At 42.9% G+C, this 16,254-nt stretch overlaps 2 protein-coding genes across 8 annotated transcripts; both read right to left on the bottom strand.

Moving 5' to 3' along the window:
• Window positions 1-499: 499 nt before the first annotated feature.
• On the bottom strand, window positions 500-8,736 carry LOC135493528 (uncharacterized). 7 transcript variants are annotated; one of them, XM_064780923.1, is made up of 2 exons: window positions 8,625-8,736; window positions 500-3,441 (listed from the first exon to the last, which is right to left on the bottom strand). In XM_064780923.1, exon 2 carries the CDS (start codon window positions 3,334-3,336, stop codon window positions 2,494-2,496), a length of 843 nt encoding a protein of 280 aa, XP_064636993.1. In that variant the 5' UTR covers window positions 3,337-3,441; window positions 8,625-8,736; the 3' UTR covers window positions 500-2,493. The 7 variants fall into 7 exon arrangements, with proteins under 7 accessions (XP_064636993.1, XP_064636994.1, XP_064636992.1 ...); XM_064780924.1 differs by having other exon boundaries at window positions 500-3,358; XM_064780922.1 differs by lacking the exon at window positions 8,625-8,736 and adding an exon at window positions 8,409-8,474.
• A 1,147-nt stretch (window positions 8,737-9,883) lies between these two features.
• Window positions 9,884-15,227, bottom strand: LOC135493380 (RNA-binding protein 41-like). The gene is made up of 6 exons (XM_064780697.1): window positions 15,098-15,227; window positions 14,484-14,642; window positions 13,599-13,779; window positions 12,416-13,027; window positions 12,115-12,262; window positions 9,884-11,720 (listed from the first exon to the last, which is right to left on the bottom strand). The coding sequence occupies exons 1-6, from the start codon at window positions 15,169-15,171 to the stop codon at window positions 11,611-11,613; spliced, it is 1,284 nt and encodes a 427-aa protein (XP_064636767.1). The 5' UTR covers window positions 15,172-15,227; the 3' UTR covers window positions 9,884-11,610.
• Window positions 15,228-16,254: the final 1,027 nt, after the last annotated feature.

The following is a 16,254-nucleotide window of genomic DNA, read 5'->3' as shown; positions in this document are numbered from 1 at the left end:
GCACATGTCCGAGTGTTGGAAATACTTCATAATTGTTCTGAATATTTCTCTCTCTGACTCTATGGTATCATTCATGCTAAAAACAATGCAGGGTCAAAGATAATTGACTTTGAAATAAGCTCAAATGCGTAGAAATAAGTGTCGATGTCCGACTGTCATGTGACTAAAACGGCATCAATATCTTATGCAAATGACCTTGTGAGCTATAAATAGCAACTTCGCGCAATGCTATTGACCAAGACTTCCGATTTCCTGACAACGTATACCTTAATACAGCATCTCAATAGCTCTTACTACGTGTGTGTGGGGGGGGGGGGGGGGCAGTCGATTGGGGGCCTGTGAGGGGGGGTCGAGCTCTTAATTTCACGAACCTGTGACTGCACTGGTGTCATCACACGTTCTCACTTGTCACTATTCCATTTGAACATGTGCAACAACTGTATTGCAAGCTAAAATCACAGAGGTAAATAGAATATCTTTCCCACTGTGCATATGCATATGTGTATACCACCTGGTATTTTATCATATTCGGTGAGCACAGCAAAGGTCTGTACAATGCATGTTCCTAATATGCACGAGTGTCTCTTGAAATAAAATATTCAACTTGGATACGAAGCCAGATATATATAACGCCTGATGTTGCGCAATTGATAGTGTGGTATACTGCTGATATATGTTCAATGAGACCAGTGCAAACTGCAGTGAGACCGGAGCACGCCGTAAAAAATTTGTGTGTGTTAACCAACACACCTGTCAACAACAGGCCAAGATAAACAAATTGCTTGGTGAGAATAGAGAACTGCTCCCTCAGCGCCCAACACTTGGCAGAGTACCTCCCCGATATCAAATTACTTTGCAAAGAAAAGTTTGTGGACCAGACACACTGCCATGGAAGTTACCTGAAGGGATGGTAGCAATTAAAACACTTTAGATATATGGTAGTCTGTGTCGCCTTTTAGCAAAAAATAATGCCTTGTTTACTGGCTAGGATGCTGAGTTGTGCTTCTTAATATGCTAAAGATAGTAATAATAATGATGATAATGTCCAAGTCTTACAACATGTAGCGCTTATTTAGCTACTAAGCTACTCTAATCGAAAAGCGTGTTATCTCTATATTATGCACGATGGCTAGCGTAGCCTGGTCACGCGTCTTGTTTTATGAATGATCGAAGTCGTCTATCGACAGCTAGCGCTTACTCCCAAGTAAATCAAATACTAAACTCCCAGTATTACCAGGTTCCGAGGATATCTCGTATTCCAGAGTTTCGAGTTCATCCGTATCTGGAATAATACCTGCTCCTTTAAAATGCCGTTCCTTGCACGGGATAAAGTTGGAATCGTGACAGGGTGGTCGGCCATTGAGAATATTGTGCGCTTGGTTGGATGGGACGCGTCAGAGATTAGGGCAGGGTCAGGCGATTTGGGTTAGAATTGGGGGGGGGAGGGGAGTCTTATTTCAAAAGCGTTTGCAGGCACTCAAAGTTTATTTGAATTCATAGTTTAAAAGAGGTACATGGCCCTTAATGTACTCCAGATCTCACGTGTTGGAGCGTACCTGTCGACGCTATAAACACTGCTAGGACACTGGTTACGAAAAGGTCCAACACTCGGTACAAATAATGTAGATGGCACTCTAGTCGCTATATAACTCGATAAAACGGTGAAATGTTCGCGTTCACAACCAGAACTATCTTGACCACCACGGATTCTGCATCTCATCAAGATTTGAAATATATCCCGGCTAAAGTTTAAGGGAGTATATACCATGGGGTCAAGGATAAGCCAGAGCTGCTCCGTTACATCAGAATGTCCCTCGCTGGTAAACAGGAGAAGTCATTTCGCAGTTGAGATTTAACGAACTCCGATGAATTAAGATGTATGGAAGAGCTGTGTTTCTTAGCGCTGATAGGCCTTGTGCTAAAACTATGCCTATAAATGGTGCGCGGATGCGATCTTGAGTCTCAAATCACCAAGTTATGGCCAGATCGTCGAAACGGGTGTCGTTTATTCAATATTTTTGTGGGTGCAGACACTTGGGTTCATGCATAAACACTGCTAGGGGTACCAGGCGTCTCTCGGTGTCTAAGAGGAATATATCCGCCCCCAGCTACATGTAGATACTAAGTAGCCGGTCTGCCCATGTTGGGTGGGGGAACCTACATGTAGATGACTCTACTACATTCATGAAGGGACTGCATGGTTAATACATGTATTCAGGACCCCAATGCGTGGGGTTTTTTAGCGATAGTGATGGATACGGAGCGATGGATCCTCTCTTATTGTCCTGCCAAGTGCCGTTTTTCGTAACATAATGTCTAGGTCAGTAACGGTTCTGTCGGAAGCCATTTTAGGATGAATGAAATCGCACGGTCTACTCCGCCCTCTAAAATTCCGAAAATTGTAGATTGGTGACTTTTTGAAAAGAGCGACGAGCTTTCGGCCGACAACACTATATAGTTAAAAATCTCTGGGTAAAGACCCACGCTGTGTGATCATTTCGTCAGCGGCACTGGTTTGAATTTGAACTCCTTTGCCCACGTGGTCTTCCAAGAACTGAAGCTATCCACGGGGTTAATGGTTTTCTCTTTCAACCTTGGTGACGTCACAAGGTGACCTTTCTTGTCCCTCATCGTATCGAGAATATCCATAGCGCTCTGAAACCTATAGGTTATCACCAGCTGTTTCTTCTTAGGACCTTTGTATTTAGGTTTTGTCTTCATGAAGGGAACCACCTGTTTGTTATAATTAGTCACGGGAACCAACGCTTGAAGATTCGCGGAGTCGTTTTTCTCACTTTCTGAATCATCTGAATCAGTGTCAACGATTTTTTTCGTTGTGGTCGGCGGTGTTCGTGTCCTCGGTAAGAATACCGCTCGTTCCGGGTAACTCTCCTTTAGGTTTGTCAATAATAAATCCTCATAGCCCTTCATCATGGCATATTGGGCCTCAACTGAAAGCGTCGCACAGAAACGAGGCTGTGCAGGCAAGTCTAATTCAGGTTCTTTTTTCGGCTCTTCCGGGAGTGCATCCGCAGCCGCTTTACTCAACACGCGCTTCCAACTTAAAGCAGTCACTACTTTTCTGCCCAAAGCAGCGAATTTCTTTGCTCCGCCACGCGGCTCCTGTCCTTGCGAGATCTTTCTCTGAACCAAGAGATTCACCTGTGATGACCGCTTGACCAAGGGCGACGGTTTCGGGTGCGCTCCCTCAGCATGAAGGGCCTTAGCCTCGGCTATGTGTCCCTCAACTGCATCCAAGACCGCATTCCTTGGAGAGGCCGCCACGACAGGATGCCTCGCGCCGAGATTCGGCAGTTTATGATTCTTCTCGGTCATCGTGGTTGCGGTAGCATTATTTCTGGAACGACAAACAAAATGTTCAAAACGTTCGTCAGATCTCCTTTTGATATTGTCATTATTCAATTGCGGTCGCCGAGACGCCTGAAATGAAGAAAAGAAAAGTTAAAGGGAGAAAAGAAGAAGGAAATATATTTAATTTATTTGCCATTTTCCGTGACGCCTGAAAAGAAGATGGATATAAGTTGAAATAAGATGGGTATAAACATGTTTATACTCTGGACGCAGTGGACGGCCCGGTCCACAAGCACAATCAGGAAGACGAAATGGACTGCCCCGGGAGTCGAGAGTATTAAATAAGAATCGTTAAAAATGCTGCTTTCCGAAACTCTTTGATGGAAACGACGATACAACCATCATCTGCATCGCCTATTTTCTCAGGCACTGACATACTATATTTGGGACGTGCTGTTGCCATCTTACCAACCAGAAACCCTCCAATCCACCATCAAGCTTTCTGCATCGAAAAAGCTCCTGGCTCTTCACAGTCCTTCGAATGAGACTTTGAAATAGGAACTCCTTTTCTCGATGTTACAGAGGCGGAAAGACATTCTCTCACAGGCAAATAAATTTATTTGAAAAACTCTGATGCTACCGGAAACCAGGATAAGCTCCGGCCGCATGAGCCGTTCTCGGCCCGGCTGACTTTAACTTTTAACTCAGTCCGCATTACGAAAAGGATTACACAAAAAATGTATTTTCGCATGAAGCTACATCTTACCCCAATATGAAGTCTAATCGCCACCTTAACCGGCAGAGCTGGCTATTAAGAGACTTTCCGATTTCGGAACCTTGTGTGTCAAGAGGATAAAGCAGCAGAGAGTCGACGAGGGTTAAACCATGCAGCTAATTACATGTATTCGTAGGCCCGAAGTAAAACTATTATTAAGAACCAATTTTAGAATAATGAACTCAAAATCTTTGTTTTTGTATCATACCAATATCGTTTAACTCATTCACAATGCTTTTGATTATCAAAAGGACCGCGCAACACTTATTTATCAAGAAAATATTTTCCGAAGAAATCATTGACAAATTATTAATCCAAATTCGTGGATTTTTGTCATGTTTTGTTTCACCTGAAATAAAAGCTGACTAACATAATTGCCTGAGCACCTACACCAAGCTTATACTTTCTATTACGTCAGATTAGCATTGAATTGGCCATTTTTAATTATGAACTGTGCGATTCGCAAATAGCGGATTTCTTGTTCAAATTTGTCGAAGTTCTAATCAAATGGTAGGCAAACTAGTTGAGGCGGTTCAACACACTGACCTCACTCTATTGGCACAAAGTGAGCCTATTTTGTCGGGAAAATACTCTGGCCGAGTACCACTGTTGGGTATTTCCAGTGTGGGGATTCGGAAATTGTCAGCAAATCTCTGTCCGCTTATGGTTACCAAAGCGGCTATATGGCAGTCGACAGCAAAAAAATTGAAAGCACAGGTAGATTCAACCGCGAATATTTCCTGTGCTATGGCACTCGACGTGGATTTGCTGGTTGGTATTTCTAGATGATAGCTTAAACACACCTGTTAATAGGTTTATATTGATGAAGCTGTCCTGAATAGGTAGATCAATCAGTGTTTTGTAGCTCTATGCCAAATTCATGGCACAATTTGCGCTTATTTCTACCATAATTGCCTAAGTTGTGGAGATTATTGCACGGGCTGTGTTTTGAAACATGTACAACAGAATAGGAATATGTGATTACAAGCGCTTGATTCAAAGTGTTCTATAAAGTGACTAATTAAAACGCAAAAATACACGGCAGACTGTCCGCTATGGTAGGGTCGGTGCACCTGTGTGACTGTCCGCTATGGTTATACCATTAAAATAGCGTACAGTCATGGCAGTGTCCATATATAACCATAGCGGACAGTATGCCAGTTATAACTGCATTTTATGTCACGTTATGAAACACTTAGAGCCAGGTGCTTGTTATCACATCTTCCTATTCTGGTGTACATGCTTCACAACACAGCACGTGCAATGACAATCACAACTTAGGCAGATATGGTAGATATAAGCGCAATTTGTACCCAGGGCTACAAAAACACTGATTTCACTACTTATTTAGGACAGCTTCATGAATATTAACCTATTAACAGATGTGTTTAAGCTATCATCTAGAACCAGCGAATCCACGTCGAGTGCCATAGCACAGGAAATATTCGAGGTTGAACCTACCTGTGCTTTCGATTTATTTGCTGTCGTCTGCTAGCCGCTTCGGTAACCACAGCCAACAGTGATTTGCTGACACTGTCCGAATCCCACTGATTTCGACTGGAGGCACGCCGAGTTACATGTAGCGCGGTGTAGACGTTTGAACTCTCCTAGGATAGAATGTCCGGGGAGCAAAGGATTCTATTATGCGCTTATCTCTGAGCAATTGACGGTCATAGCCTAAACCAGAACCACATATCACGTCAGAATACAAAAGTGATGTAAACGTATTTTTTTCCCGGGGGACAATTTCTACTTCTTCACCGGTTTAGTTCGTGTCTTGGCCCCAGCATTACCGCGCCAGCGGGTGATTTATAGAAGAACCTTTTAAGCAGACACCACTCTATTGAGGACAACCTCTCTATCAAGGACAATAGTTTTGGACCCAAATTGGTTTTTTCCGTTCAATTCGACCTCTCCAATCAGGACACCTTCCTATTAATGACAGCAGTAATCTGTCCCGAGGGTGTCCTTAATATAGAGGATGAACTGGAAATCGCTTTTCTTTCTTACTGTGACTTCGACAGAGAATCCTGCGACACAAAGATAATACTTACCAGAGCAGTCTCCTGCTTGGCCTCAAACCCAATCACACGAATCGATGTTGTCATTAGGTGAGTGAATAATGGCCTAATTTGCTGTAATAGCGTACATGATATCACAGTAGAATCAATGCCAACAGGTAAATAATCCGTCACCAAGCTACCATCGGAAACACAAATGATACAAACCCGGGGACACAACCAGGACAAAACTTGAACAAACGAGATGTTTCGCCTTTCACCGCGGTTGGTATAGCGACTGGAAATGGGTGGGTGTTTATCTAGCTGCGAGGCAGTATGCCTATACCCGGACGGGAACTGACAGCCTTGGATCCGACTCCCGCGCCATAAATATAATCGATTTTTATAATGATAATCGTTCTGGATGTCACCTACATACATCATATATATTGTATATCATACCTTGATACGTTATGATATTGAGCGATACTTATCTGGCATAAGGCCTTTTTCCACATAACATTCATTTACGCCATGTATTACGCACAACGCTTCCGTTCGGGGATAAGGCGGTCTCGAATACGAAGGTGTCCCGCAACTTTTTCAAACTCATTTGGCCTTTTTTACCCAAAAGAGCATATTTTTACCCAAATCAGAAGCAAGATGTGCTAAACGTGCATCACTCGAAGCTGACTTAAAACACCACAAATTGGTAGCACTTTAGAGCTCAGACAGATACCTAAGTTAAGGCGGTCAGAAACAGCACGATGGTGGTTTTAACTTCCAATGTAGTCAACTCAAAAACTATCCCACATACATGCCTCAAAATGGCACGATGTCAAGCAAGTAGTTTCCAAGGAAGACACTGTGGCAGTAGAATCTTCGTGAGAGTATAGTTCTTGTGTAACGGCCTTTTCACCACAGGTAACACGACTGGCCTTGCGAGGTGTGGTGCCGGCCCTAAAATGACGTCATATAGAAAAGTGTCAACTGCAGTGAAACTGTTCAATGAGAGTTTGTTTTTGCGTGTCTGGCAATGAGTTTTGCACACTCAACGTCGCAATATTTGCACCATATTTCTATCGAAAGAAGGGAGTTGTTTTGGTTGGACAGGAGGATGGGGCTATAGCAATAAAAAAATCTTAAATTAGAATGGTTACTGTTATACAAATGTTTGGACGTAGTTTGGCGAGTGTGAGTGCGAGAGGGTTAAATCTTTCGTTTGCGCGGCACGCTATAGTTGAGATGGGCCTTGAACCGTAGCAGATTGTCATTTGGATCGTTAATTTCATTGTTGACATGTCAAAGAGCTCATTTAGAAACTCAAGAAAGACCTGAGATTTCAAACGACTGGTTAGTTTGGGCTGATCTACAGGTTTTCGCAGCTTCGGACTGATTTTAAAGTCAGTGGAGACCGCAGAATATTTTTGGGATATATCTTGACTGGTCCCAATCATCTGTTTTATTGTCAGTACCTGCGACAACCGACTTACCATTAGCGGATCGAAGATGGAACCAGTACCACCCTGAAGATTCCATCCTAAACTCCGGGCATTCGCCGTGTCAAAATATGTTCCGAGTCATCTCGTATTTCCTGAATTGCGAGTCCCTCGATCGCGTGCGTCTAGGAAAACAGCGCTCCCCTGCTTCAAAGACGCGATAAAGTTCAAATAATGTACAACGTATGCATTCGGTTCTGGGGATCTCGGGGGAACACGATAGTTGAATTGTCACATGAAAGATTCCGTCCGATAGGCTGCAGTAAGTGAAAAACGTTTGTTGTCATGCTTGCCTTAGGATCTTTTGCTTCATCACGCCGCCTTAGCTGATGGTGGTTGGAATTAGCGTACATTGGGCCCAGTATCTCAAGATCCGAATGTCCGTCGAATACAACCATATTTAGGTTTGACATGCAAGAGCCATTTTTGTCAGGAAACTATCCAGCAGGGACTTGGCATTCGGGAATACGAGAAGGCTCCGAACCTTGAACTGGCACGTAAGCTAGGAGTTAAGATGTTAGGGTAAGTAGGATAGTACACTCTCGGTAGACTCTCAGAAGTATAAAGGTTTTTCAGCTTTTGAAAAAGCTCGAATGGTTTTTCGGCCAACACGAATATGCACACCGAACGAAAAGTTTTTCAGCGATGAAAAACTCTGAGAGGTTTTTCACAATCTCAAAAACCATATGGGGGTTTTTTTTCAAAGAAAACCTCTACGGGGTGCATTTTTGGGTTTGCCGAAAAGCTTCCAATGGTTTTTCAGAATCTCGAAAACCTTTGTTTCTAAGAGTGTACGTTCCTTCCGATTGATAGCACACCTACCTTCGACGGGCAACGTAGCCCTCCTTCGCTTCAATGATGACAGGCAACATGAAAGGAGTGTCCGACGAAACTAACTAGGACAGAGCAAACAATATAGATGGATCACCGACAAGCATACACAATAGCTAGACATGAGCAAATCACTATCTCTATATCGATCACTTCCATTAACGGCCAGCGATAAAGTCATAAAGACTTTTATGAACGTAAATTTACCTTCCGACAATAAATCTCCTTTGTTATCAGCTACTCCGTACTAATGTTGTGAAACACAAAGACTGACGAAAAGCTAGCTGCTCTGCGGATTCGGACAGTCAAGCGTTTTCGTTGCTAGGAAGTGAGTCCGAAGGACTGCACGCGCCACGCTGCGGATTGACTTCCTTGGCGTGAATGGGTGCCCCCGTGCTCGGCTGTGTCCTCAATCCCCAAACGTCGACGTGGAACAACAACTTCAAAACACATAATGGGAAATGAAAACTATGTTAAGCCCAAGAATATGTTGAGTTCTCTTGACTGTATTTGACTCGGCCGCGGGGCACAGCCTTAATGAAGAACAATATTGATAAAAGCCTATATACACCAGGTCTAGCAGTAATCGCGAAGTTTCAGGTACTGAACCATGTTTTTCCAAGTGCCGTGTTAATTGAAAATAGATCTCTTAAATACTGGTTACGACTTGATTAAGTCCTTGTCAGTTAGTTAAGACTTACACGATACATACGATAATACTTCTTGGTTTAGGCTGTTTTCGTGCTCCTGATCACGATGTCAAACAATGGGACAGGCGTTCGCGTTGACGTTTCGGGGGGGGGGGGGGTAGCGAAAACTCCCCACTCATTGGTTTTGACTTTGACGCCGACGAATTTGACTCAGGCAGTTGGTTATCAATCCGGCCTGGTTTTTCTTTTCAACTCGTCCAGCTGGTCAACCATCCCATGATTTTTACTCAATTAATTTTCAATGTGTTTTAACAATGCAGTGATGTATTTATACTAATACTAATTTTAGTTGACTCAATTACCAGGTTGTTTTGGCATTGGCCTTATACTTTAATCAAGTTGTTGTACGAGGTCCACTCTTGATTAATTTGAAATTTTCGTCTGAATAGCCGGGTATGTTGACAGCTGTCCTTGTCTCAACCAGGAGGCCAAAGTCACCAGCCGTCAATACAGTCAAGTTTTCATCTCGAGTTATTCATTTAACAACACAGTCAGACTACTTCATCTCCGGGGGCAATCCTTTGCGTGATCTTAATTGGATCTCTTTACGAGTGCGCGACGAGGATGGTCCACTGCGTCCGGATTGTACGGTGTACCTCCTTTGGCGCACACCGCCGATTAATCGCCATGGTCCTCCGCACGGAGACGGCCTGTCTTATTTGCGCTATCGATTCAATGCGCTTTTCAATTAGCAAGCTATTCTTTGTTTCGTTAAATGATTTTAATTAAAAAGTTGAAACTGCATCTAAATTGATATGTACTCTACGTCACCGGAATTAAGATTTACTATCGACTTGATATTACCGGGCAATGGCATCCGGTTCAGTTGACACATCCGCTTACTTTTACAGCGGCTCTGAACCCATGCCGATCCACCGTCGTTGTGAAAGGAGGAGACTTTAGGACTGATATTCACCGCTGATTAAAGTCGGCATGCTCTGAACCATATCTCACCCTGTCGTTTATTGCAACAGATCGCTAACGATAAAATGTCTCAATAACTTTTGCTATGTGGCACGGCAACTCAAAAGGATAAGGTTATAGTTGAATAGCCCAACTAAATAGTAAAGCACGTACGTACCACCGGTGATGTGATAGGCTTGTCTCATCTTAGTGTGCCAGCCGGGTTATGTGGCAAAACTTATACTAAGTACAGTATATTCTTAAGTGAGAATGTCACTGGCGGAAGAAAGGCCGAGCTGTGCTTTGTAAGATGTTCATGTGCAGTCCACATTGGTTACTTTGTCCTTGGACGAGTCAGTTTTGGCGGAATTGTCCTATTATGTCAGACAGGTTGTGACTTCATTCTCTAGAAGCCAAATGGGGAGAGGCTGTCCTGTTATTTCGGAGGGGTTATCACTTTAATTCTTTAGAAGGCAAATGGGAGAGGCTGTTCTATTATGTCCGACAGGTTGTGACTTCGTATTCTAGACGCCAAATTGGGAGAGGTTGTCCTATTTTCTCAGACAGGTTGTGACTTCGTACTCAAGAAGCCAAATGGGGAGAGGCTATCATATTATGTCGGACAGGTTGTGACTTTATTCTTCAGAAACCAAATGGGGAGAGGCGATCATATTATGTTGGACAGGTTGTGACTTTATTCTTCAGAAGCCAAATGGGGAGAGGTTGTCCTGTTATGTCGGACAGGTTGTGACTTTATTCTTCAGAAGCCAAATGGGGAGAGGCTATTATATTATGTCGCACAGGTTGTGACTTTATTCTTCAGAAGCCAAATGGGGAGAGGTTGTCCTGTTATGTCGGACAGGTTGTGACTTTATTCTTCAGAAGCAAATGGGGAGCGGTTGTCCTGTTATGTCGGACAGGTTGTGACTTTATTCTTCAGAAGCCAAATGGGGAGCGGTTGTCCTGTTGTGTTGGACAGGTTGTGACTTTATTCTTCAGAAGCCAAATGGGGAGAGGTTGTCCCATGCCAGTCTGTTACACTGACAGAGTCACCAGAACTTCATCACGGGTGTAATTTTCATCCCAGTCTCACTGGGTCAGAGTTGAACCTTTGTCTGCTGTGACAGTCCTAAATCCTCATCTCACAAGCCAGCATTCTTACTACATGACAGAAAGGTTCCCTTGTCAGCCGGTTACTCTCAATAAGAGCTACAAGAACTTCACCATGTGTGCAATTTTCATACCCGTCTCACAGTGAGTCAGTGTTCAACCCTTGTCTGCTGTGACAGTCCTAAATCCTAGTCTCAGAAGCCATCATTCTCACTACATGACAGAAGGTTCTGACATCAGCCTGAAGCTCGAACAGGGCCATCGGAACTCCAACACAGGTGCGGATATCATCCCAGTCTCATAGTGTCAGTGTTCAACCCTAGTCTGCTGTGACAATCCTAAATCCTAGTCTCAGAAGCCATCATTCTCACTACATGACAGGAGGTTCTGACATCAGCCTGAAGCTCGGACAGGGCCATCGGAACTCCAACACAGGTGCGGATATCATCTCAGTCTCACAGTGTCATTGTTCAACCCTTGTCTGCTGTGCCAGTCTTCTTGCCATACAGAATGACAAGAGGTTTCCCCATCAGTTGGTAGCCATTGAGGAGAGCCAAGGCAGCTCCTGCAGTCTCTTCACCTGTAACAAGAAATCTTCTTCAGTAAAGTTACAAAAACATGATTCAGGTCCAGTAGTAGTTAATTTTCTGGACAAATTTCTTCACGGACAATGGATCAAAACAATGAACCATTGTGCCAAAATAATATTGCAGGAACGAAGACGGGATTGCATAGGTCAGCTTTTTTGACATTGGGATTTCACAGGACCAACCAATGCCTCCCCCGAGTTTGAATCATGATGAGATGAAGATAAGATTCTTTAAAAAGAAAAAACATTTCGATTTTTTTTTTTAGAAAACTTTGAAGCAATTTTTCAATTAATGGATCTTGCTTTGCGATGAAACTCTTCATTTTCATACAACATCAAATAGATTGGATCAGGAGCCAATCTACCACTAGTCAAGTCTACTCACTCTCCAGCGTCACGAAAGCCTGTCCCTTCATCCTGCCAGCCATCAATCTGTAGACAATCTTGGGTCCATCCTGTGATTGGAAGCGGCCAAACAACGACACCAGGTCAAACTCTGTCACACCAGAGGCAAGGTTTTTTAGGAAGAGTGTCTGAAAAAGAAAGACCATAATTGTACAATTTGGTGTTCAAGTGTCCGATAACCACTATAGATTGTTCCAAGGCGGAAATTCATGATGATGCTTGAATAACTTGATAAAGTTATACTAGGAGTGCAAGAGTTGATGTTTGACTTTCGACCTTACCTTATTTCTGACTCCAGGAGAATAATCCTTAAACCGTGGAATATCTCTGATTTCATCGATCCCAAGACGGTCTCTCTTGATCACATTTTCACTGATAGCCCTGACTGGCCCGCACAGAGTCGCAGGACCATCCTCATTAGAATCCGCACAACAGTTTCTGACACACTCCTCACATATTTTCACGTTAGTTTCCGATTTAAAAATTCTGTAACATTTCAAACAAAACTTTACAACCAGTTCTGTCTCAACGAAAGATTTGAAATCAGTTTGTGAAATGTCATGTGCCCCTGAATTATCCTTTCCACTTTTATGGTCACTTGCAGTGTTCCCCACAATTCCTTCATCAGTATTTCTCCTGCAAAAGTCAAGTTTATGATCCTTGGACGCTTTTTTCCTAGTGAATTTCGACAGCACATTCTTGTCATTAGAGTTACCTGCCCGCAAAAGTGACTGTTCGAGATCGTATTCGTGCCTTGAGAGCTGTTTAACGCCGCTGAATTGATCTGGTTTGGACAATGAATGTTGCTTTTCTGAGATTTTAGCATCGATTTCTGAGATCCTCATCTCCTGAATGGCTGGGTCTGCTCCAAGACGACGTCTTTTATCTGGCACCTGAAACAGTTAGATGTGTTTTCACATGAAGCTAGACGCTACAAGTTTGCAAATTTCCTCAATTTCAATTGGCAATAGACCAAATATTGCATTTGCTGCAGCAAATTAAATGGTGAAATGCATTATAGTCGAAATTTTCATGCTTTTTAAGTTTGCGTTTGACAGCAATTTGCCAAAATAAAACACTCGCAATAATTTCATGATTAACAGTGAAGAGCTATCTGTTTCTGCGATCGGACCATTTTTTTGTTATCTGAAGTGTGAGGTATGTCAATGGTAGGAAAGTATTTTGGAATGTGCATTCCATCCAAGTGGAATGTACATTCCAACCAAGTGGAATGTGCATTCCATCCAAGTGGAATGTACATTCCAACCAAGTGGAATGTGCATTCCAACCAAGTGGAATGTGCATTCCAACCAAGTGGAATGTGCATTCCAACCAAGTGGAATGTGCATTCCATCCAAGTGGAATGTGCATTCCATTCAAGTGGAATGAGCATTCCATCCAAGTGGAAAGTGGAATGTGCATTCTATCCAAGAAGAATCCTAGATGGACTCCAGCATAGCATACCTGACTAAACAGTTTCAAGTCCACCTCCTCTCTTGTCAATCCACATTGGCGCAGTTCTTCAATTTGCTTATCTTTTTCAGCAAGTTCTTCATAATCATCGAGGCTGAGTTGTCCTTGAACATCCTGAACCAGCGGTTTGTAGATCACCCCACTTGTGAATTCTTTCTTCTGTTTCAAGTGACTAAAAAATTTCATAAAATCAATATCAGCTGATGGATCTGAACTATGGATTGAAGCAGTAATGGCACCTCAGTTGTTTCAGTGCGGAGTCTGATGTAATCTTTCTAGCAAAGTCCTTTGGCAACAGCAGATTATAGCATGATGTTTCATCTGACTCTGACACTTCTATTGCCCAAAATAAGGGACTACAGCCTCACCACAACCAATCAAGAAAACCATACCTTAAACTAAAGTTCAAGTATGACAAACCTTATGCATTTTGAGTATGACAAAGCTAATGCACACTTAGGTAGGTCTACCCTATGTCAGCTGCCATGATGGTCTCCTGTAGGCCTACATTGTACAACAGTGGGTTAATACAGACATTGGGCCTGGCTGAGGTCCAGAAAGAAATATCATAACCTTCTACAAATCTAAAACAGGACCATGCTGCCTCCTTTCAAATTCAGGGTTTGCTTATAGCAGTGGTCCTGTTGCCCGAGACAACCATCAGATTTAAGAGCGGGCAACTCCTTTGAGTGGAAAGTTTGCCCTACCGACAACCAGACATTTCACCTTTTTCCCAAAAAATTAATTGTACGATTTCAGTTTGTAGAGAAGGACGCCCAGCTCTACTTGGAGGTGGCACGATTGGCAACTTGGCCTAAAGCTGTAAAATCGATCACTGCTAGAAGAAACCTTTGGCACGGCCACAGAAGTACTCACTCCTCAAGTGTGATATCCGTGGCAATTTGCTTCTTCGCTAGTGCCTTCAGTTGTTTCTCTCCTTCTGTTTCAATCTTCTCATCTGGTGCAAGCAGCCTCCCCGTCATACTGTTTCCCATGCGCATCACGCCATGATGGAAGACACGACTTGGGTTGCCCCTTGAAATAAGCAATACATATTAATTGTTATGAATGAAAACAGTCAAAATCCTAGCCCTCTGGGAACGAGATTGGTTTCTCTGTAGTCATAGATCTACACCTTTCACTGACAGACTAATGCCTCACATATGCCGAATGAGCACATTTTGCCTCAAATCCCTGTGGCTGTCAGCCTGTGAGTGAGGTCGGAGGATTGTTAAATTTCATTTGCAGCATAATGGTTGTAATAATGTAGGCCTATGTATCGCATCGGTGGTGGTGTAAACGGAAATATAGTCCCTCGAATCATAGTCCTAGACAAACGCCTGTGACGTGTCCCGAGTCTCTGTCAGTCACTTCTAACTTCTTGACTCTAGCCTACTAGACTAGTACTTAGTAACTTTAACTTACTAGTCTTACACCAGGTTTTTTTTTAAATCACAAATTTTAAGCTTTTCGAACGGTTTTCTTCTCACCTTGGAACTCCAGTAGCAGCATACGATGATGCCTCTTCCCTAAAAGGCCTCCCATTTACTGACCCGCCAGGCATTGTTGACAATAAGCTGACTCTATCACGTCAAAAGAACCAAATGTTGAGAATCTGCTTTGGGGAAATACCCTTTGCGGGTTGGGCTGTCTTCATTGAATTACTTATTGACGACATCAAAATGTGGGAATTCCTTATTGGAAGGTTTCGCCATCTCGCGACAAGTCTTAGAATAAGATTGTATACAGGGTGTGCCAATGATAATGGATTTGTAATTTTATCAAATTCCTCATAGATGGTGTTTATTCTTTATTTGAAAATGATGTATCAATTTGTTATCGCAACCACACTGAAAAGACACTTTGCTAAGTTCAATGAGCAGCTCTGCTCACCTTAGTTGCTTTCGATTCGATTCTCCTGGTTTCGGTTAGATCTTTTTCTTCCCTCAACATGGAAAAGTTTTTAGAACCGACTTGTGTGTGTGGACCACTTAAAGGGGGTCTTCAGGTGACTAATATAGACAGTAAGGGCCCTTGGTCATGTCAGATTCAGCGCTAAATATATTTCTTGTACAAGCATGAATCACTTCGACGTAGTGCGAGATGTGAGAGACCCCTATTGGTGACTTTGTGTAACTTTATCTAGCCTGCCTAGCTGCTGCCTATATTGCCCCTTAACGATCCCAGAGTTCAAGATGTTATCAACCGAGTCTCTAGCTGATGGAGATGGAGTTTTATTCCAGTCTTGCAAAATGGCTCATGGCTGCATGGAGATGGTCACTGCGTCTTTGAGTAGGTCATTCCACATCCTCCTTGTCGATTAATTCTCGAGTCTTTTCAGCCAATCGTAGCTGTAGCCTGTAGATAGTGGTTGCTATTTTGGCACGCAAGTGAGTTGTGTTATGCAGTGGTCAAGTGTATTTGATTGCAATCCAACTTTATTTAATTTTCATATTTGAAGTCCGAGCGGGACAGATTTTTGGGGTAGAATAGAGGATCCCTAGATATATGTCCTCACAACACAAGTTTAGAACCTTCTTAAGCCAATAATATAGGGTCCACACCTGATTTTATAGATTATTGCTAGTTTTTGTTCCGAATGTCAAAATACTAAGCAGAATCATTTATCTGCACTTGTACTAAAAGC

The sequence above is a fragment of the Lineus longissimus genome, chromosome 9, assembly GCF_910592395.1.
Source record: "Lineus longissimus chromosome 9, tnLinLong1.2, whole genome shotgun sequence".
Taxonomy (NCBI): Eukaryota; Metazoa; Nemertea; class Pilidiophora; order Heteronemertea; family Lineidae; genus Lineus; species Lineus longissimus.
Note: the sequence above shows the minus strand (reverse complement) of the source record. Positions and strands in the feature narration are given on the sequence as shown.

What these genes read in the sequence shown, in the direction of transcription:
- LOC135493380 (XM_064780697.1), bottom strand. Translation starts at nt 15,171, where the DNA reads ATGCCTGGCGGGTCAGTAAATGGGAGGCCTTTTAGGGAAGAGGCATCA. An exon ending in GCTGCTACTGGAGTTCCAAG is followed by an intron (nt 14,643 to 15,097) that starts GTGAGAAGAAAA and finishes GCTTATTTCAAG; the next exon opens with GGGCAACCCAAGTCGTGTCT. An exon ending in GGCTTTCGTGACGCTGGAGA is followed by an intron (nt 11,721 to 12,114) that starts GTGAGTAGACTT and finishes TTCTTGTTACAG; the next exon opens with GTGAAGAGACTGCAGGAGCT.
- LOC135493528 (XM_064780920.1), bottom strand. Translation starts at nt 8,458, where the DNA reads ATGTTGCCTGTCATCATTGAAGCGAAGGAGGGCTACGTTGCCCGTCGA. An exon ending in GGCTACGTTGCCCGTCGAAG is followed by an intron (nt 3,359 to 8,408) that starts GTAGGTGTGCTA and finishes TTGTCGTTCCAG; the next exon opens with AAATAATGCTACCGCAACCA.